At 42.4% G+C, this 23322-nt stretch overlaps 2 protein-coding genes across 5 annotated transcripts; one reads left to right on the top strand and one right to left on the bottom strand.

Annotated features, from left to right (window-relative positions):
* Window positions 1-8852: 8852 nt before the first annotated feature.
* DERL2 (derlin 2) lies at window positions 8853-17776 on the bottom strand. Of its 4 annotated transcripts, none has more exons than XM_006060031.3 (7): window positions 17619-17775; window positions 16693-16758; window positions 14411-14484; window positions 13228-13321; window positions 12064-12259; window positions 11670-11760; window positions 8853-9364 (listed from the first exon to the last, which is right to left on the bottom strand). In XM_006060031.3, the coding sequence occupies exons 1-7, from the start codon at window positions 17763-17765 to the stop codon at window positions 9259-9261; spliced, it is 774 nt and encodes a 257-aa protein (XP_006060093.2). In that variant the 5' UTR covers window positions 17766-17775; the 3' UTR covers window positions 8853-9258. The 4 variants fall into 4 exon arrangements, with proteins under 4 accessions (XP_006060093.2, XP_025136557.1, XP_044795339.1 ...); XM_025280772.2 differs by having other exon boundaries at window positions 16693-16755; window positions 17619-17751; XM_044939403.1 differs by lacking the exon at window positions 8853-9364 and having other exon boundaries at window positions 11666-11760.
* Window positions 17777-17943: 167 nt separating this feature from the next.
* On the top strand, window positions 17944-22945 carry MIS12 (MIS12 kinetochore complex component). Its single transcript, XM_006060030.4, has 2 exons — window positions 17944-18232; window positions 21181-22945. Exon 2 carries the CDS (start codon window positions 21223-21225, stop codon window positions 21841-21843), a length of 621 nt encoding a protein of 206 aa, XP_006060092.1. The 5' UTR covers window positions 17944-18232; window positions 21181-21222; the 3' UTR covers window positions 21844-22945.
* Window positions 22946-23322: the final 377 nt, after the last annotated feature.

The raw sequence follows: 23322 nt of genomic DNA on the forward strand, positions 1-23322 counted from the left end.
GGGGAAGAGGAAGTCTGATGGAACTAAAATTGTCTTTTACCCTTCCTTTCCCTGACTATTCCTGCCAGGAATAGACTATTCCCTGACTATTTCCCTGACTATTCCTCTCAAGTTCTTTACAGGACTCCCAGTCTCATCATACACATGACAATCAATGAAAAGATTTAGAATTCCAGTGGGAAATAGGATATAATTAGTTCTTCCTTCCCCTCCTAAATGCAAAACTCTAGAGGATTTGCTAATTTGCCACAGAAAGACTGGCAAGTAGCTGTTTGCGTACAGGAAAAGCAATTTCCAGAGAATTCATGGTAAACTTCAACTCACTTTAAAGATATCAGGCACCTTCTAACGTTCATTTCCTTGGGACTTTCCCTGTTTGTGAACCTGTTAAAAATTCTCCTTCCCCTTTCCTCCAGATCAGAAGTAATTTTCCTCTAGTTGTTGATGGTATAGTGACCAGGGGCTACTGAAAATGTGCGTGTTGAACTAATAGCACATATGTATTTAAGAATGTGTGTGTTCAGTTGCTCAGTCATATCTGACCCTTTGCAACCCCATGGACTATAGCCTGCCAGGCTCCTCTATCCATGGAATTCTCCAGGGAGGAATACTGGAGTGGGTTGCCATTTCCTTCTCCAGGGGCTCTTCCCGACCCAGGGATTGAACAGCATCTCTTGTGTCTCCTGCATTGGCAGGCAGATTCTTTATTACTAGCACCACCTGGGAAACCCGTATTTAAGGATAAATTGACTTTTAATTCCTTTCCCCTAAATGTTAATTTAGAAAGTCAACCCAAAACTAAAAGGGGAATAACTGTCTTAGTCTTTCCAGGTTGCTATTATAGAATACCACAAACTGGGTGGCTTATAAATAACAGAAATTTATTGCTCACAGCTCTGCAGGTGCCAGCCTGGTTGCCTTCTGGTGAGGGCCATCTTCCTGGTTCATTGCTGCTACTTTATATATAATATATGGCTGCCTCAGGTCTTAGTTGTGGCATGTGGGATCTTTTGCTGCTGTGCGTGGACTCTCTAGTTGTGGCGTGTGCTCAATAATTGTGGCCCGTGGGCTAAGTTGCTCTGTGGCATGTAGGCAATTAGTTCCCCCACTGGGAATCCAACCCTCAGAGTCTTAACCACTGAACCACCAGGGAAGTCCTGCTGACACCCTTCTGCTGTGTCCTTACTTGATGGAAGGGGCTTGGAATCTCTCAGAGCTATTTTATTAGGAATTAATATCACTCGTGAGGCTTCCACTTTGTGACTGAAGCACCTCCCAAAGGTCCCACTTCCTAATACCATCACATCAATCATGAGGATTGCAGCATGACTTTTGCAGGGACATAAATATTCAGACCATAGTGATATTTAAATGGTCATCTGAGTTAAATTCACCCATTTGAGTCCATTTTAGTTCGCTAATTCCTAAAATGTTGACTTTCAGTCTTGCCATCTCCTGTTTAATCACTTTCAATTTGCCTTGATTCATGGACCTAACATTCTAGGTTCCTATGCAATATTGCTCTTTACAGCATTGGACCTTGCTTCCATCACCAGTCACATCCACAACTGCGTGTTGTTTTTGCTTTGGCTCCATCTCTTCATCCTTTCTGGAGTTATTTCTCCATTGATCTCCAGTAGCATATTGGGTGCCGGGAGCCAGCGTGAGGAACTCCGCCCATGGCAAAGGTCATGAGGAAGGAGGCTCGGCATACGCAAAGGCAGGATCAAGCCTCAGGAGTCCCCCTGGAAATTCTTGAGCATCTAACCCCAAAACCAGAGTCTGCCTACTTTACTGCTTTGTGCTCTCACCTACACCTCTGACTTTACAGGGGGCTGTCCCCCACCACCATCTGTCTCCTGAATAGGTTCTTCCGGCCACATGTGATTGTTCAGAGCCTCCAAACCGTGAGAGGCATGAGATGTTCTAAACTGTCTAAATACAGATTCCTTTGAGCAGTTAAAAGATTGATTAGAAATTGTATTGATGAAGGGTTTTTCACTTGTTGGGCCAATGTTTGCTGCTAAGTTTCCATATCCCTTACCTGCTGTGTCCCTGGCAGTGTATTGATTAATATAATTGATGTAAGTAGTAGCTTTAATGTTTGTAACCTTGGACCCTTGAGTTAATTCTTTTTCTTGTTATAGCCCACCACACCTTTGCCCTATAGGAATGCAACTTTATCTAATGCTTTTGGAGGGTGGCACCTGACTAATCACCTTTAGAGAAAAATAAGTTTTCTGAAGAAAGGGTCTTAAAATGTTAACAGGCCTCCGGGCCAGAAGATGATGTAAATCACCTAAACTTTTGCATATGATAAGTTTGCAAGAAGAAAGCCTGGCTTACTGCTGACTCTACCCCTTCCCCCATTATCCCCCATGCACAACTTAAGGTATAAAAACTACTTTGGAAAATAAAGTGCAGGCTTTGTTCACTGAAGCTTGGTCTCCCCATGTCGTTCTTTCTCTCGCCTTCTGGCTGAATTTCCATCTGGGGCGCGGAGGCTCGTCAAGCCTACTAATTTTGCCTGGGCTTCTGAGATCTGACCTGGGAGGCCTTAGTGTCTCCTCTCCTTCGGGAGAACAGGAGGACGCCTGCGGCCTACGTAGGTGATGCAAATTCCTTATTTTGGAATTTTATTAGCTTTCCACGTAAACCAAGTTATTCAGCCTCTTTTCTCCACTAAATTTTCCTCACTGAGCTATCCTTATTTAACCACTCTGTATATCCTTAATTAACGTTTAATTAAGCAATTGTTTCCTGATCCTTGCCGACACCGTTCCCGCTTAGAATTCCCTGGATCCACCGGGGCTGGACCCCGGCAATTGGGCACCTACCAACCTGGGGAGTTAATCTTTCAGTGTCCTATCTTTTTGCCTTTTCATGTGTTCATGGGGTTCTCAAGGCAAGAATTCCGAAGTGGTTTGCCATTCCCTTCTCCAGTGGACCACATTTTGTCAGAACTCTCCACCATGACCTGTCCATCTTGGGTGGCTCTACACGGCATGGCTCATAGTTTCATTGAGTTAGACAAGGCTGTGGTCCATGTGATTAGATTGGTTAGCCATCATAGTCAACAACAGAGTCCAAAATGCAGTACTTGGATGCAGTCTCAAAAACGACAGAATGATCTCTGTTCAGTTCCAAGGCAAACCATTCAATATCAAGGTAATCCAAGTCTATGCCCCGACCAGTAATGCTGAAGAAGCTGAAGTTGAATGGTTCTATGAAGACCTACAAGACCTTCTAGAATTAACACCCAAAAAAGATGTCCTTTTGGAATGCAAAAGTAGGAAGTCAAGAAACATCTGGAGTAACTGGCAAATTTGGCCTTGGAGTATGGAATGAAGCAGGGCGAAGTCTAATAGAGTTCTGCCAAGAGAATGCACTGGTCATAGCAAACACCCTCTTCTAAAAACACAAGAGAAGACTCTATACTTGGACATCACCAGATGGTCAACACTGAAATCAGATTGATTATATTCTTTGCAGCCAAAGATGGAGAAGCTCTATTAAGTCAGCAGAAACAAGACCGGGAGCTGACTGTGGCTCAGATTATGAACTCCTTGTTGCCAAATTCAGACTTAAATTGAAGAAAGTAGGGAAAACCACTAGACCATTCAGGTATGACCTAAATCAAATCCCTAACAATTATACATTGGAAGTGAGAAATAGATTTAAGGGACTAGATCTGATAGACAGAGTGCCTGATGAACTATGGATGGAGGTTCATGACATTGTACAGGAGGCAGGGATCAAGACCATCCCCATGGAAAAGAAATGCAAAAAAGCAAAATGGCTGTCTGAGGAGGCCTTACAAATAGCTGTGAAAAGAAGAGAAGCAAAAAGCAAAGGAGGAAAGGAAAGATATACCCATTTGAGTGCAGAGTTCCAAAGAATAGCAAGGAGAGATAAGAAAGCCTTTCTCAGTGATCAATGAAAAGACATAGAGGCAAACAACAGAATGGGAAAGACTAGAGATCTCTTGAAGAAAATTAGAGATACCAAGGGAACATTGAATGCAAAGATGGGCTCAATAAAGGACAGGAATGGTATGGACCTAACAGAAGCAGAAGATATTAAGAAGAGGTGGCAAGAATACACAGAAGAACTGTACAAAAAAGATCTTCACGACCCAGATAATCACGATGGTGTGATCACTCACCTAGAGCCAGACATCCTGGAATGTGAAGTCAAGAGGGCCTTAGAAAGCATCACTACGAACAAAGCTAGTGGAGGTGATGGAATTCCAGTTGAGCTATTACAAATCCTGAAAGAGGATGCTGTGAAAGTGCTGCGCTCAATATGCCAGCAAATTTGAAAAACTCAGCAGTGGCCACAGGACTGGAAAAGGTCAGTTTTCATACCAATCCCTAAGAAAGGCAATGCCAAAGAATGCTCAAACTACTGCACAATTGCATTCATCTCACACGCTAGCAAAGTAATGCTCAAAATTCTCCAAGCCAGGCTTCAACAATACATGAACCGTGAACTTTCAGATGTTCAAGCTGGTTTTAGAAAAGGCAAAGGAACCAGAGATCAAATTGCCCACATCTGCTGGATCATCAAAAAAGCAAGAGAGTTCCAGAAAAACATCTATTTCTGCTTTATGGACTACACCAAAGCCTTTGACTGTGTGGATCACAATAAACTGTGGAAAATTCTTAAATAGATGGGAATACCAGACCACCTGACCTGCCTCTTGAGAAATCTGTATGCTGGTCAGGAAGCAACAGTTAGAACTGGACGTGGAACAACAGACTGGTTCCAAATAGGAATAGGAGTACGTCAAGGCTGTATATTGTCACCCTGCTTTTTAACTTCTATGCAGAGTACATCATGCAAAACGCTGGGCTGGATGAAGCACAAGCTGGAATCAAGATTGCCGGGAGAAATATCAATAACCTCAGATATGCAGATGACACCACCCTTATGGCAGAAAGTGAAGAACTAAAGGGCCTCTTGATGAAAGTGAAAGAGGAGAGTGGAAAAGTTGGCTTAAAGCTCAACATTCAGAAAACAAAGATTATGGCATCCAGTCCCATCACTTCATGGGAAATAGATGGGGAAACAGTGGAAACAGTGTCAGACTTTATTTTTTGGGGCTCCAAAATCACTGCAGATGGTGATTGCAGCCATGAAATAAATAGACACTTACTCCTTGGAAGGAAAGTTATGACCAACCTAGACAGCATAAAAAGCACAGACATTATTTTGCCAACAAAGGTACTTCTAGTCAAGGCTATGGTTTTTCCAGTATCATGTATGGATGTGGAGTTGGACTGTAAAGAAAGCTGAACACTGAAGAATTGATGCTTTTGAACTGTGGGGTTGGAGAAGACTCTTGAGAGTCCCTTAGACTGCAAGGAGATCCAACCAGTCAATCCTAAAGGAAATCAGTCCTGAATGTTCATTGGAAGGACTGATGCTGAAGCTGAAACTCCAATACTTTGGCCACCTGATGCGAAGAGCTGACTCATTTGAAAAGACCCTGATGCTGGGAAAGATTGAGGGCAGGAGGAGAAGGGGATGACAAAGGATGAGATGGTTGGATGGCATCACCGATTCAATGGACATGAGTTTGAGTAAACTCTGGGGGTTGGTGATGGACAGGGAGGCTTGGCATGCTGCAGTCCATGGAGCTGCAAAGAGTCGGACACGACTGAGTGACTGAACTGAACTGAGTGATATCTAAATGTTAAGTCTCAAATTGCGGACTTAGAGTATAAAAAAGACCTCAGTCCTTTTTCTCTGCTGTGCTTTCCAAAGTAACCTAAGGGAGGAGACAGGCTGCACATGGTTACAAGAGTACCTGGCAGGTGATATCAACAAGTGAAATAACCTCTTAATAGAGCACAGATCCCGTCTATAGAAACAGCCACTAGTCATCTCTAGGCCGTAGCTGCCATGCAGGCCTGGTTTTTCCAGATCTTCCAGTTTTTTCAAGAAAAGCCCCAAATGAAGGTTTCCATGTGAAATTGTGAATTTAATATTGGCTCAAATTGAAAGAAAAGAAAACATGATGCAGGTAAAACAGTCTAAGGTAATTCATTCATAATCTTTAGCCTAATGACCCAGCTATTCTGCAGCCTCAGAGCTAAGTGGAACAGAGTTGGAAAATAAAATCTTCTATTGGCGTTAAGTAATGTTACATACATCACCCCCTCCGCCAGTCCCTCAGGTTAGTAGTCTGAAATAGGCTCTCTCTCTCCAAGTAGGTGGCTTTCACATACAGATGGTTATAGCTAATAGCCTTCAAGGAGTATCTGGGCTCTTCTTCCAAAAGGTGAATTGTCAGACACGTCATTCTTAACTGCTCTGCAATGGTCCCTACCAGCAGAGCATGTCCATGGCCACACCAGCTGGTAGTCATTGTTGGCTGGCTTGTCAGACCACCAAGCTCTGCCCTTGATCATGTTCAGTTGTGCTCCATCCCACTTTGACATAGTCACAAGCCACAGCAAATAGGTACAAGCTTGCACACACATACATTAATCCCTCTATAATTAAAAATACCAGATAATAGTTTGCTGATCAATAAAGTATTTATTCAGCACCCATGTGCCAAGCATTGTGCTAGGCACTGTGGTAGATACAAAAATGTAAGACTTGGTCCCTGCTCTTAAGGAGCTTACATTCTCAGGAAGGAGACAAGACTAATATACATGTACCAGCTAAGAACAATATAAGACAGTTTGGTCTAAGAGCATGTTGTACAGCCTTGAAGGGTCGTAAGCATTCAGAGAAGATAAGACAATGAAATGGGCCCTGCAGTCAAGGTTTGCTGAGGAGCCAGGAAATTGGGCCAGGCCTTGAAGGACTGAAGAGAATTAAACTGAGGTCCCTGTTAGTTGGAGTTGAGGTTCAGAGGAAGACAAAAAGTATGCATTTGCTATGGGGGCTTACCAAGAAGTTACTGTGGATTTCTGAGCAGAGAAGTGACTTGATTATACAAAGTGCAACAAATTTTATGCAAACTTGTAAAACAGTTAAGTAGTTAGGGGTAGACAGACTACAGAACACTGACAACAATGGCAATATCATGACTAGCAACGTGGATGGCACTTACCTGTTAAAGGAAAACAGTCACAACATAAAATGCAGGCTACCAAGGACAGATGACAATTCTAAGAGGTCCTTTACCCAACAGTAACACCAACATTTCCTCACTTTCAAAGGCCCCAGAGACAGAGTGAGGGTTTCGTTACCAAGACCTAGGACTCGGGTGCTCTCTGCTTAGAGACTAAACAAGAGGTATGAAAGATACTGGACACACAAGAGGGACACACAGGGAAAAGAACAAGTGGAAGGGAGAAACGAAGAGAAATCCACAGTGGAAAAGACACAGCAAAATGTGTAAAGTGTATCTCCTATGGAGATGCAATTTGCATGTCCATGCTTTTTTTTTTTTTAATGAACATATACTGTATTTCTACAACAAAAAAGCTATGCCTTAGTCAGGTGAACCTTTCAGTGTTACTGGTGGAATCCAGGAATCCTTTAAATTCTATGTATGTCAGGTAAATTAGTCACGCAATTCCATGTATCTAATCTCACTTTTTGGTTGACTTAAGAAAAAGACCTGTGTTCTAGAAGAACCTAACTCCAAAGTTAACTAAAGGAGAACAAATTTAACTAGAGAAATCTATTTCTAGCCCCCAAACAAAAACCCAACCTTCTAATTAAATTCAAGCTTTCTTGAACAGACAAAATTTAAGACTCCCATAAGGACTATATACTCTAAGATTGGCATTTAAAGACTTTTTTTTAAGTCACTTAGGGGAAAAAAAAGCAGTCCCATTAACCCACATTCCATAAAATTGCAACAACCATATTCAGTTACTGACTAGCAGCATGTACTTATATTAGGTTCCACTACTGATATGTATTCCATTGAAAGGTATGAAAAATACTTTTCACTTCACAAATGATCTGAAAATTCCCATTTAAGATATTTTATGTTTAACCTAAACCTCATGTCCATCTTTCTAAGAGAACTCTCACACTCTAGAAAACAACCACTTAATCAAGCTGAAACAATGGGGGAAATGTTTCCAGACCTACATGCTGTTTATTAAAACAATTTGAATTAATCTCTTTTCTGGGGTATTCATTCTATCCCTCTTGAGTTCTCTGAATTACTTACAGTCTGATAACAAACTGGTTGAGCCCCCAGGAAGTGAACATCTGGGGTAGTACTTACTGAACCACTGCTGACTTCTGTGAACCTGTCCTGTTTCTACTTGGTTAGGAAGGTAAACCAGGTACGTGGCTCTGAAGGCTTCTTGGCTTTTCATGAAGCAAGTGATAAATATTCACAAGCCAAAGACTCAAGAGCTATGTATCCTTGTATTCACTTATCTGGCTCCAGAATCAACATTCTAACTCGTTTCCAACTTTAAATGTTGTTTTCCAAAATGGTGGCTGTGACTTGCCTTTCCCTGGATATTTCCAAATGGAGTAATAGAGTAAATAAATGAGACGCAGCAAGCCTACCTGACTCTCCCACAGCAGAATTCCAAGATCTAGAACACCTAGATCCATCCTATCCTTCCGCCTCCACCCCTTGCCCCACATTGTCTGACACCTTGAAGTATCATAAAACCTAAATAGAGAACAAACTATCTGGGCAACAGAAACAAATCTTCCCACTGGAGTTGGCATTCTGGGTTAGTAAGAGATGTGCACAGCCATGGCGTCCCTGCCATGTATTTCCAATCTTGAAATGAAATCCAGTCGAAGGCCATGAAGACACAGGGAGAGCGGGCATGAAGACTGCTCTGAGCGTAGACCTGTGCAGGAGAGCTAGGAGACATGGTGATAGTTTAAAAGATCACACACAAAAGCTTTAATTCAGTGAGAGAGATGGAATTCAGTTTTATTTCGTCCTCTCTTCCATTTACACCACGGCCTCGTCTATCAAAGAGGAAGAGGAAAAGGAGGAAAACACTCTGCCCGTCACCACAGAACTCAAGCATCAGGCACTCGTTCCTAAGAGGCGGCGGGGTATTTGTTGCTCCAGTTTTTTGTCTCCGAGAGATCACACATTCAGTACCAGTGTAGTGAGGAACCACTGGCGAACTGCTGGAAATGTCTTCTGGGTGAATCAGTGTGCCATTTCATAAAGTGCTTCTGGAGTTAAAATTCTTGTTGAGCTGTCAAAAGTGTCCACACTTGTGCAACACAGAGGATAAAAGAATCCCAATGGGTGTGTCACCGAGTCCTTCCCAGCTGGGTCGTGTTCTTGGCACTGCCGCTTTAGCCGCCCAGGCGCTGGCCCTCACCCCAGGCAAAGCCTCCTGGCCGCTCTTCAGGTAGCGGATTATAATTTGGATCTTCATCTGGTGTATCAAAAATAGCCTTCCTAAAAGACAGGCAACAAATATAATTTAGTCCCAGGGTCATCTTAGGTCCTAAATTCTACTCCGAGATCAAAAAGATCCCATAGCGTGTCCACCAATGGACAAGCATTTCGTCTGCCTACCAATGAAACAGTTCTCCTATTTTGAAGGTATTCATAATTATTGCACGTTTACATTAACTTTTACCTCCTTTACTAATTTTTACTACAAAAGCAATATATGGAATCGTAGAGAAAACAGGAAACATATATGAGCAAGACATCCTCAATTCCCAGAGATAATTATGTTGGTGTTTTCAATATTCTTCCAAAATGTTTACTATGAAATTTTACACAAGTTAGATCGCACATGTTGAGAAGTACTTCAGAACCAGTGGGACAATATAAGCATCAAAGTAAACAACAATGTTAAGGGATTATAAGCCATGAATAAAATAAGAAACCATGGATTCTTGCAGATATAAATGAACTCAAATTTTATAAGAAAAAGGATGTTTTCCATAGTCTCAAAGTACCTCTTCACAAAATATTTAATGACAAAGGAGAAAAAAAAGTAACTTTGCCCTGGAGAAGCTCTGCAGATACCCTAATCAAGTAATCAAAATTAGCACCACTCTGGCAAATTCAACAAACTGAAACCCTGTGCCAGCAGGCTGCAATTAGAATGCAGTATCACTTCTCTGATGTTCCTGCAAAGGACGAAAAACCTGAACCTCAATGTGAGGGAACATCAGACAAACCCAAATTGAGAGATGTTCTATAAAAATGGGCTTACAATTTTCAAAAATGTGAATGTCATGAGGGTCAAAGCAAAACTGAGAAGCTGCTCCAAACTGAAGGAGACCAAACAGATATGCCAACGAAGCCAACACCTGAATCTGAATTGCATTCTTCTGCTATAAAAAAAAATCTGGACAATTTCCCTAAGTGGAATTGGGTCTGAGGATTAACGTTTCTTTCCAGATTTTGACTATGTAGAAGGAAATACACATTAAAGGGGATCATGGGGCAGTAGGTGAACAACTCACTTTCAAACACTTAAGGGAAAAAAGTCCTTTGTACTGTCTTGCAAGTTTCTGCAAGTCTGAAACTGTTTTGAAATTTTAGGGGAAAAAAATAGAAAACAACGAGACACCACTTTACAGATATCAAACTAGCAAAAGGTAAATACAACTTCTCCCACATTTTATGAAAATGTGGGGAAATGGACACACAATGCTGGTGGAAATGTAAACCTGAATATCCATTCCAGATGGCAGTCCGGTGATAAACCAAACAGCTATCCTACTTGTAGGAATTTATCCTTTGAAAACAATCATGGAAATGTGCAAAGGATGTGCCGCTACATGTGCTACATGGATGTGTAGCTCAAGGATGTTCACCACTCCAATCATGGAGGGAAGAACAAGAACGATGTGAATGTCCATTGATGAGCGATTCGTAAATTGTGTTCCATTCATACTGGGGGTATCATGCAGCTGTTATAATTTTTGTCAGAAATTTATGATGGAAAAATGATTATATTACATTAGAAAGCTATGAGAGAGCATTTTTAAAAAAGTTTACAGACAGTAAAAGACTGATGAATACATATCAAAAAGTGCATCAAATCCCACCACTGTTATATCTATGTGGTGGGGTTATGGAGGATTTTACTTTCTTCTTTCAGTTACTCTACAACCAACATTTTATAAGAACTCACATTTTATGCCTTAAGTGAACTCTTCATAATGCAGCACACCCCAAGGACACAAAATTCTGGCATATATGGAGGTGCTATGAATCAAAGCTCTACCTTCAGGACACCGAGGTATGGAAAAAGGAGAAGGGGTTGCTTAAAATCACACAGCTGGCTGGCAGAACAAACAGCCTATGTCTGGTTTCTAGCCAAGAGCTGTTTCTACTCTACTTCACTGCTTCCCTCTACCACCTGTTTGGAAGACCAGACATTCCACCTTTAGAAACCCTTCTTCAGTCAGCTTTTTGCCATCTTGCTACTTCACATCTCTAAACTAAGACAGCGGCTACATGGAACCAGCAGGCTCCTCCCGGGGCCAGGAGGTGCTGGTGGTCATGTGGGACAACAATCACCACGTTACCCTCAGGACACCCTGAGCCTCTGGCCACAACTCTGGCGCTTCCCACCCAATCTGAATGCTCCCCAACGGCAGCCGGATTGCTCAATCTGTAAATATTTACTGGCCTGAACTATGTATGCTGGGAGCTTTGGGAGCCCCAAGAAAACAAGATCCTGGACCCTGCCCTGGTTTATCTGCAAGAAATACGTAACCTGGTGTTAAATACTCACAAAATAGATGGTGTTTTCAAAATTCTTATTCCGCCAGGTTGATTGGGGAATACATCTTCCAAGAAAAAATATATGTGTCCAACTGCAATACCTAGAGTCAACCAGAAATAAAGGATGAGGGAGAGGATTAGAATTTTGATTGCAGGTGTCTGTACCAATGGAAAATCTTTCTACTTAGGAAGAAATGTCAATATACTGGGATTCCCTGGCAGCTCAGCTGGTAATAGATTTATGAAAAAGTTGAAAATGAACAATGAATTATAGTCCTTGAGCATATAACTATCAAACAATCCTACAATAACTATATACGAAGGCCAGACAGAATTAATATGACAAGTATGACAAAATAAGTTTGTAAGTAAAATAATAGAAAAAGTACTGCCAAGAATCTTACCCAAGAGGTCCACAATGATTGAGTTCCCCAACAACAAGGAAAACCCCATGAGCACCCAGGGTAGAAAGGGGGCCTGGAAATTCAGAAGGCCGAAGAAGTTCATGCGGACATACGGGTTCCTTCGGCTCCACACGTAGACAAGCATTATTGTAAAGGCCTGGCCCAAAAAAACTAAGCTCACAAACAAACCAAAAAGCTAGTGGTTGACATTAAGGAAAACAGCAACATTAAGTGTTAACAGGGAAGACTGGGCAAGAGAACTACAGATTGTATTCTAACACAAGTTTGAATTAGGAAAGGCAAGCAGTTGTTACATGTTTGGGGCCAGGCGGGGGAAGGGGGGGTGCAGGGGGGGCGGCGGGGATAGCCTGAAAATAATTACCCAGAGTGATCAGGCAAAAACCTGCTTAGGCACCTGGATTGTTGCTACTTCAAATTAATATTCTGCTTTCATGAAGTTCTTGCTTCTTTGGAATATATGTTAATTCTTTGGTCAGTCATTACATGAACGCTCATTCACCATGAGGACTCTTAGAAGTGAATAAAGCCAGCTGGGGCAAAACCATCTTGTCAGACAGGGCTCCCTTAAGTTTGGTGACAATTATTATTATTGACAATTATTAAAAAAAAAACAAAAACAACTATCAGTTTTGATGGTGACCAAATATAAATGTCCTACCAACTTAGTTTAAAAGTGAAGTATACCTGGGGAGTCCCTGGCAGTCTAGTGGCTTTGACTCCATGCTTTCACTGACGAGGGCCTGGGTTCATTCCCTGGTCAGGGACCTGGGATTCCACAAGCCCCTGGGCGTGGCACAACCGGAAAAAAAGAAAAGTGAAGTATACCACCCACCAGAATACATCTAAGATTTCTAATAGTAACCCGACTGGGTTAACGTTTCTCAGACTTGCTCACAGTGGACACCCTGTGCAACCTCTAGGCTTAGACAAGCTGTTACATAAAGTGGGCTGTAAAATAAACAGGAGCCTGAAGCTGAAATGGAGGGGGAGAGGGGTGGTGCGGGTGCAGAGAGTTGATACTTTTATATGTTCATTCCGAGTCTCTAGCCTCTAGTGCACTTCAGGAGACAGATGAAAAGCTTTAGGAAGAGAGCGGGAGTTCTTTAGTATTTTCCTGTATTTGTTCTATTCGTCGAAGGATACGGTCATTAAGAATCCACCAAAAAGGAACATAAATACAAAGTCTGCTGTCCGACCTCGGAAAGAGCCTTCTTCTAGCATTCGACAGTAACGATATCTTAAGTTCCAAGTTAAGAAAATGTTAAGTACACAAAAATGAAAAAAGTGAAATTGAATGTATCATCTAAGTACACTTGGACTCCTGTTATTTGTGAGAAGTCAAGACTTTGTTTCTGTAAGAGTGTTCATGAGTGGTATTATTGTTACTTCTCTTTTTCCAGGCATTCTAGGCAATGGCTCTGTGTTTTACAAAAACCATTCCTGATTGGGGAACGAAGCCAGACGCCACATAAAGATGCTTCAAATCTGTACTGTCTTCCCACGTTCAGCCACACCACAATCTGCACCATCCTTGCTTTTTCACAACCTAACTTGGTGGAAATCCCCATCAAGAAGCTTCATGTGATAATCTGCTTTTTTTAAGGCCAGGTAGTTAAGCATTTCTATACTTCAGTCAACAAGGAGGCATTTCAATGAAAAAATATAATTATTAGAAACTTACCAGAATGATGTATCATAGAGAAGACACAGGAATCCATCCCAGGGCAGGAAACCTGTTACCCTACAAGGCTCTTTGGCTACTGCAAATGAGCTGAACTGCAAATTCCCCGCTTCATCCAGGGAGTTGGGGCGCAGGAGAAATGCCCTGCCCGGTGGCCCCAATTACCATCTGACTACAGCAAAACCCTTCCTCTTTTTCAACAAACTGGAACATGGTGAGCCTGGCAGACAAAACACTGTCTTTCCAGCCAGCAGAACCAGCAACTGAGATCCAAGTAGATCTCAAGTTCTCCATCCCCCATGAACCCGCTTCCAGGTTGGGCTTCATCACTCAGGACCCCTTAGAGTTATTTTGTAAGAACACCTCAATTAAATCACTCTGGTCTCCCTTAATCAGATCTGTAAGTGGCGCATGTGCAGAAATGTAAACAGTTTATAATTAAATACCTCCCATTTGAATAAACAGTGACCTACAAACACCCTCAAAACATTACTAACTGACCAACTATTCTGTGTATCACTGAGCCAGTAGCAAGAAGTTACAGCTGAGATGGTAACAAAAACAGAGTTAATAGTTTCAAAATTAATACTGTATTTCCAAAGTAAAACTAAAGTTTCTATGCTAACCCCACTTAGTAAAGGATACAGAAAAATCATGTTAAATAAAAAATTGAATCCAACTGGCCCAAAAAATAAGAAATTGGTGATAAGCCTCCATATCTGTTAAAAGAAAAAAAAAAATCAAGAGAAAGACAGATTAAGTAAAACATACCAGGAAACATTTTCATATTAAGACAAGAGATAGCCTATGACTAACAATGGTTGAAAGGCCACAAATAGGTGATTCTATTTTCTAAACTCAAAAGTGAGACACACAATCTGACACTGAATTTTTGTGCCGCCTCAGTGAAAGTCTGAAAGATATCACTCACTCCTGGAAAGTTCTAAGCCTGACAGGACAGAAAACTTGCAATTGTGACTGTATTAAAAAAAAACAACAACACAAAAATCCATACCATATGGTCAGGCAAATGATGGGGAAAGTGTGATGGCAAGACTAGGTTGATTTGTAGACTAGGAAACAGAGCTTTCATATATGTAGTATCACAATCTAATGAACAATCTGAAGATACCAAAGGAAAATTACAGGATCTAACAGCAATTGTTTCTATATTAGCCATCGGAAACATCCAGAGTAAAGAGTAATTCTAAAGCAAATACTCGAGTACTAGCCTGAACAGACAGCCAACTCACTACAAGTAAAGATCTAATACTGTAATAATTAGTTTAACTGGTAAATATGCACTTATTTTCAAACCCTGATATACTCTTCCCCACCCAAACCATCCACGCCTGCAATAAGAACTACTCACAATGATAGAACATTTAACATTTAAAGTGTTTTAAAATATTATCTCATGTGATTTTAATTATCCTGTGAGACGAGGAGGCTAGCAATACCATCCCCATTTCACACATGATGTAACTAAGAGACTTGGATGATTTTTAAATGGCCTGCCTAACATCACACAGCTTGTATAGGGAGTCTCTGAACTCAAACCTACAACTCCTAATTTCACACATGGTGTGAAGAGTTTGCTGCTACTGCTGCTAAGTTGCTTCAGTCGTGTCCGACTCTGTGCGACCCCATAGACGGCGGCCCACCAGGCTCCCCCATCCCTGGGGTTCTCCAGGCAAGAACACTGGAGTGGGTTGCCATTTCCTTCTCCAACGCATGAAGGTGAAAAGTCAAAGTGAAGTCGCTCAGTCGTGTCCGACTCTTAGCGACCCCTGGGACTGCAGCCTACCAGGCTCCTCCATCCACGGGATTTTCCAGGCAAGAGTACTGGAGTGGGGTGCCATTGCTTTCTCTGGTGAAGAGTTTAACCTCAGGCAAAATCGAGCCTTGTTTGTTTGGATGGAGCTAAAGCTCCCAGTGAAGGGCTTGTGAGTGGAGAAGGAAGAAGGCAGTGATAAGGGTTCACAGAACTCCTTTATGATCATTAAATTCTTAAGAATTGCTAACTATTAAAGTTGAAACAACTCAGAATTGTTTGCTGCATACTAACTGCATCCAGGATTGTAGAGTCCTCAACCTTGTGAGGAGACAGGCATATAAACAAGTGCAAGTATGAGATGAGAGATATTAAAAAAGTATTTACAGATACTCTAGGGACACAGAGGAGGATGAATCTGAGAAGGCTACACAAAAACTGCATACTGAAAGACAAGCTGGAGCTCAATGGGTACAAAGTGAATGAAACACCTCTGAGACAGAGGGAAAGCAGGTGTAGAAACAGAATTACTGGCTTTTGGGTCTCTCTTACTTCGACTATGGCCAATATGATGATCCTAGAACAAAAAAACGCATCCCTCTTTAGCATTCTAATTACTGGAAAGGACCGTGTCTCACTGTAGTCTAATAAACTGGCGTTTTCTTAGATGTCAGTCTTCGTGAGGATGATGTGATCCCTGGGAGATGGATTAGAGCACTCACTGAGTCTCTGAACTGGATCACAGGGATAACACCAACGTGGTGACTATGCCACATGGTGCTGAATGGACTAAATATGGACATCCTCTCTGACTCTCCCTGGACAACTAGCAGATCCAGTCTCCTCTCAATCTATAATACTAAATCTGAACCGGTGATTCCTAAATATAGGAACTGGACGCATCAAATCAAAACCATACAGGGAACTTTATAACATAGCATTGGTAATTCTGATTTGGTATATGCTGAGGATCTTGAGAATCTCTTTAAAAGTTCCAGGCTTCAGAATCATTGCTTTGTACTCCCCCTCCAACACTTATAATCAAATATTCCCACTGAGTTGTTTGAGATAGTATAAGGCAGGATTAGCTACTAAAAAGAAAAATAAGTTTAAAAACTGCAACATTAAATGGCAGTTGTGATGGGCCACTTACTTGAAAGTGTTTAAAGATTAATTCAGGATTGAAGTACAACTGAAAAGGTGTGATCAGTTCCAACTGCTGAAATAGAAAAACAGCTTCTTCAAGCAAGTCAATCAAGAAACAAAATATCATCATTTACTACAAAAGACTAGTAGTTCTGACAATTTCCCACTCTCAGTCACTTAGACTGAATTATTTAAGGTTTACTTCTTAAGCTGGAGGAAGGTTGGGTAAAGAATTCTCTAGAACTGGCACAATTCTTTGCGTTCCCCAATACCTAACACAAAATAAAAGTCTGTTGTTTCAATAGCTGAGGCTGATGAAGGTCTGGCAGGCAGGTGGTAATGTCTTAGATTCAGGGCAAGTAAGAGCAGCTGCTAGGATTACGCCCAATACATGGGCACCACCTAAAACAGCTGTGTGAAGCAACACAATTCACTCGAACCAAGACTCAATACCCTGCCACTGTGAGGGCCCGGTACTTCCAGCCAACCTCTATAACAGACTTTATTTCAAGACTTTTCCCGCTCAACAACTTCCATCTTTGTATCTTCAACGTCTACGTTTCTCCACTAAGCGGACCTTCCTCCTAGTAGTCACAAGGATCATTCTGTGGATCTGAGAACACCCTCGGAGTTCTCAAACACGTTTTCCTGGGTGGGCGGCTCCCGCAGCCCTGACTTGGTACAGGTCCTGCCTTTATGTCTCAGAAACTGACCCGCAGTCCTGATCCTCCACCCCTTATGGAACGGCACCTCTTTTTCTGGATCACTGGATAGTACTTACGGGGCGATTCTGAACCCAGAGTGAGCCCTGTACGCCTCCACCCACCCTAGAGACCAACCCCTCTGAGCTTCCCCGAGGCCCAAACCCCAGTTTCCCGAGGACCCGGGCATATCCAGTACAACTCATGAGAAGCTGGCGCTGCAGCTGCTCACCACAGCGGCGGTGGTGAGGACGCAGGCGGTGGTGTAGGCGCGGCTGACCGGTGGGATCTGCAGGTACTCCAGCCGGAGGCTCTGGTACGCCATCTTCCCCACCACCGCCGGCCCCCCCACCCCCGACTTCCCCTTCCGCCAGTCCATCCCAGCGGCGGGGCGGGATCAGGGCGGAACCAGAGCGGGGCCCTCCCCGTTACGCTGCTATCCAATCAGCGCTGATCAACCGTCCAGCCACCAACCGCTAGAGCCCGAAGAAAAACACATCCGCCAATCACGAGTTGCGTTTCCGCGGCGGCCCAACCTAGCTTCTCCACCCACCAACGTCTCAGGGAAGGGAGTGAATACCGATTCCTTCTGCCAATCCCCGCTGGCCACAGCTAGCTTTCCCGCCCGGCCCCTTTCCCTCACCAATCTAGGTGGCCCCCTCCCCAGACAGTCGGCCAATTAGGAGCGCGGCGGCATCCTGCCCTTGCTATCGTTCGCTGAAGCAGAGAGCGGTCAGAATCTGGGGGAGTCAACCGCGCCGCCTATCTCTGGCAGCCTGCGGTGGTTTAAAGGAGGTGGCGGGAAGCTGGTGTTTGGTCGAATTCATCACTCTCATAGTCGCTTGGGTAAGTGCCAGGGGGCTGCATTTTCTCTGAAGAAAAGCGGGAACAGGTGGCACTCGGTGGGGCGCCATCCCGGGCGCTAGAGCTGCCTGATGGAGCAGCGTCGCCAGCGGGCCGCGAACCTCCACCCTGAAGGTCCCGGCATGCAGCGGGGGCGCGGGGCCTGTTGGGAGCCAGTTCTCAAGCCGGAAGTAGTTCCTGCCAGGAGGTTTCTGGAGCTTCGGCTCCTGAACTTGCTGAGGTGATCTGTGTACTTCCCGCGTATCACCTGCAAATATCGGTTGAAGCCTTACTCATCCTGCCCTCAGGAAATCTAAGGCTTGCAGAGAAGATAGGCTTGTGATAGGCTTGTGATAATAGTAACCTAAAGCAGGTCGCAAAGAGTAGGTCACGACTGAGCGACTTGAACTGAACTGAAAGCAGTTCTTGATCAGTTCCCGAAGAGAGGCCCTGTTGGTTTAAGGTGGATTTTTTAGTTTGCAGGCTTAATTAGCATTGGGTAGAGCTCATGAAAATCAGTCCAGTATTGGTAGAAACTGCTGAAGCAAGAGTTTCAGAGAATCTTGCTGTTAAAAATTGTTGGCGAGATTCCCTAGAGTAGGAAATGGCAACACACTCCAGTATTCTTGCCTGGAAAATTCCATGGACAGAGGCGCCTGGCGGCCTGCAGTCTGTGGGATCTAAAGAGTCAGACACGGGGAGAGCACGCACGCCACGCATCCCATTAAAGAGTTCATCAGTCTTTGGCTGGGGGTTCATAATGAACAATCCAACCATTTGGACAATGAAAATATTATTCTGGTCTAGAATAGTAGAGTCATGCTAATGTAAACAGTAAGTTGTTGGGGGGTGGGGCAAGGAGACTCTGATAGTTTCAGTCCTCAGTGTTCAACCTGTGTGTGAGTATGGGTGGGGGGTTAGATGTTTTTGGTTTTCAAAAAGCAACGCTGTAAAACCATTTTACCAGATTGGCAAAAATTAGAAGTATTAATCACTTCAGTTATGCTTATGTAAGGCATCTGGTCCCATCACTTCATGGGAAATAGATGGGGAAACAGTGGAAACAGTGTCAGACTTTATTTTTGGGGGTTCCAAAATCACTACAGATGTTGATTGCAGCCATGAAATTAAAAGACGCTTACTCTTTGGAAGGAAAGTTATGACCAACCTAGATAGCATATTAAAAAGCAGAAACATTACTTTGCCAACAAAGATCCCTCTAGTCAAGGCTATGGTTTTTCCAGTGGTGATGTATGGATGTGAGAGTTGGACTGTGAAGAAAGCTGAGCGCCGAAGAATTGATGCTTTTGAACTATGGTGCTGGAGAAGACTCTTTCGAGTCCCTTGGACTGCAAGGAGATCCAACCAGTCTATCCTGAAGGAGACCAGTCTTGGGTGTTCATTGGAAGGACTGATGCTGAAGCTGAAACTCCAATACTTTGGCCACCTCATGCGAAGAGTTGACTCATTGGAAAAAACCCTGATGCTGGGAGGGATTGAGGGCAGGAGGAGAAGGGGAAGACAGAGGATGAGATGGCTGGATGGAATCACTGACTAGATGCACATGAGTTTGGGTGAACTCCAGGAGTTGGTGATGGACAGGGAGGCCTGGCGTGCTGCGATTCATGGGGTCGCAAAGAGTCGGATACGACTGAGCGACTGAATTGAACTGAAGGTACTTAAAAAGGACAGTGGTTAGTAAAGGTCAGATGATGAAGGTCCTTGTAAGCCATGTGAAAACGTTTAAAAATGATCCTGAAGGCATAGGGAAGTGTTGAGGAAGTTAAAATCCTGTTAATCCACAGAATCCTCTCCACAAGACAAAGACAGCAGTTCTATTACTGAATAAGCATATCCAGATTATAATGCATTAGAGATAATCTGTAAATGAGATTACAGAGACAGAAATTCTACCCTATTTATACTGCTAAGCTATTACAGCCATTCTATTTTTAGCCATTACATAAATTCTCAAGATTAACATCACAGTCTTATAAAAAGATTTGACAGCACTACTTGCTTCAGATTCTTTGATAAGGTTCATCCTAAATTTGCCTGGTAATTGAGGTAGCCATTTGTTTTAGCTAATTTGTCTGCAGGAATAATGAAACTTATTTTATTTCTATGACAAGTATCTGGTTACAGCCCAAAAAAGGTCCCTAGGTTAAACACCCACAGTGACTTGGAGATAGGAATGCTATTTTCTTAGATGTTTACATTTGAAAGGAATGACTCCCATACCCTTAAGAAAATGCCAGGGTTGTAAAGCTTACTGGAAGTTTGCTCACCTTCTAGTGGTATTTTTTCAGATGGCAGGATTGGAAGGATGGGGAGCTGAGAACATTGGCAAAGGAATGGTTGACGTGATGGATCATGGATCCTAAAGTGGAGTGGGGAAGTGAAGTGGGAGAGACTAAAAAGAGAGGCTCAGAGGAGTGAAAGTCTTGAAGATTAGGATATAATATGAATATAGGAATGAGTGTTGGAAGACTAGCATATGAGGTTGTGGTCAAAAAGTAGGAGAGTTGGGGAGAGAAGTTACAAATGTCAATACCTAGGTTGCTGAAAGAGTGGAGATGAAGGTCTGAAAAAGTGGACATGAAGAACTGAGTTTCTAGGGCATTGGTTAGATCATCCATGTAAATCTGAACGTTTACATGGGGTGATAACAGAATCCAGAAGGCTGAGCCACGGGCCAGAAGCCTCAGTAATTGAGAGGTGAGGGAAATGCACAAAGAGGAGGAAGAAGGGAGGTGATAGGCTGATGAGAGTCTCGGAGAGGCAGGATTTGTATCCTGTTGTTGATGAGTGAGGCTGGAAGTAGCATCAAGTATCAAGGAACATAAGCTTCATGGTTTTTGTTTGCTGCTTTGTTTTGTTTGTTTTGCTGTCTATAATGTAATTTGTTATTTTTTTTAAACAAATGAAAATTTTTCTTATTACATTTGCAGGTTGTTCACAATCAACAAAGCAAAAAAAAAACAACCACCAAGATGTCTGTTGATCCAATGACCTATGAGGCCCAGTTCTTTGGCTTTACACCACAGACTTGCATGCTTAGGATCTACATTGCCTTTCAAGACTACCTGTTTGAGGTGATGCAGGCTGTTGAACAGGTTATTCTAAAGAAGCTGGATGGCATCCCAGACTGTGCGATTAGCCCAGTCGAGATTCGCAAATGCACAGAAAAGTTTCTTTGCTTCATGAAAGGACGTTTTGATAACCTTTTTGGCAAAATGGAACAGCTCTTCTTACAGTTGATTTTGCGGATTCCCCCAAACGTCTTGCTTCCAGAAGATAAATCTCAGGAGACACAGTCTTACAGTGAGGAAGAATTCCACTGTCTCCAAAAAGAAATTGAACAGTTACAGGAGAAGTATAAGACTGAATTGTGCACTAAGCAGGCCCTTCTTGCAGAATTAGAAGAGCAAAAAATTGTTCAGGCCAAACTCAAACAGACATTGTCTTTGTTTGATGAACTTGAAAACGTTGGCAGAGACCATGGGGCTAGTGATTTTAGGGAGGGCTTGGTGTTCCTGATCCAGAACTCCAGAAAACTCCAGAATATCAGAGAGAATGTGGAAAAGGAAGGCAAACGATTGAAAATATCTTGATTTCTCAATAGAAAAAGGAGTTTCTCAGTAGGTGGACTGGTACGGGATTTATATCGATGATATTCTTAATCCTAGTGCACTGTATATTTTGGTGAGGGTTTCTTTTTTCACGCTTTCTTATATTCCACATCCTCCTCTGTTTTAGTCCGCTCTCCTGAAACATCTGTGTTTTATGTTGAACTAATCTTTGAAGCATCTGTGCTTAGAGGTCTGTAATGGGTGGGAAGGGATTCTTGGTTCATTAAGAACTCATTTGGGGGCGTGACTGAAGAAGTAAAGCTTTCCCTGGCCATTCAAAGATATTTGTAAAAGTTGTACCTTGGTCGTGAGTCCTTTGTAACCTTGACCTTTTTGACTTACTCTTTGGATGAAACGAAATGACAAAGGTTAAGTGGGTGTCGTCTTTATTAACCAGCCACCACATTGTGGGACAGCCAACACAGACTGCTTGTTCTTGCCCAGTAACTTTTCTCACAGGAGGAAGTTAGTAACTGGCTGAAAGAAGCAAGTAGCAGAAAAAACAACCATGACCTTTAGAAAGAAGAAAAGAAGTTGTTTGTTTCTAAGATAAATCCTTGATGATGTTAAAGAGTTTAATGTCTTGGAGCCCAGCAATGGAAGACATTGGACAAAAAAGGAAGCATCTTACTGGCATAGAAAAGGAAGCCTGGAACATACTGAATTGCAAAGATTATATTAACTATTAAGTATATATACCATATTTTTTTGGTCATACTCCAGTTAGTTTTGGAATCTGCCTTGAACCTTAATATTTAATTAACTTATTTATTCACACTCATAGAAACTCTCAGTGGTAAATTTTAGCTGTATTTTGTGCTTAAATTCGATGAAACAATATTTCCTTTTGTAACTAATCCATGTAAAATGTTAGATCACCCAAGGAAAGGGGAGAAATGGCAATAGCTGCTCCTAAGGTATTATTTGCTATCCATGTCTTCCTAAAGCACAGAATTTGGAGTTTCTCCTTTATATAGAAGTGTATAACTAGGGTATTCATATTTGCAATTAAATATTCATCAGTATAAGAAGCCTGTGTTTACCTGGAATACAATCCTGTACATTAAATATGTATATTTTAAAAGCTTTGATTTATTATATTCTACTGTATTTAATGTCATGGTGTGTGTCTCAGTATGACTTTTTAGCTGAATGATCCTTTAAAGTCATCATCATTATTATTATTTTTTATATTTGGAGCTTATTTAAAATCTCCTGGGACTTCCCTGGTCCACTGGGTAAGACTCAAGCATCCACGGCAGGGGGTGCAGTTTCAGTCCCTGGTCAGGGAACTAAGATCCCACATGCCCCATGGTGTAGCCAAAAAAAATAAGGGATGGGGTTGTATGAATGGGAAACAATGGGACCACATGTTTAGAACACTAGGCCATGTATTGGGATTCAGTGCTTAGTCAGGATCAAAGGACAGTAAAGATCCAGTATCCAAGATTGTAAACTGGA

The sequence above is a fragment of the Bubalus bubalis genome, chromosome 3 (genome assembly GCF_019923935.1).
Source record: "Bubalus bubalis isolate 160015118507 breed Murrah chromosome 3, NDDB_SH_1, whole genome shotgun sequence".
NCBI lineage: Eukaryota > Metazoa > Chordata > Mammalia > Artiodactyla > Bovidae > Bubalus > Bubalus bubalis.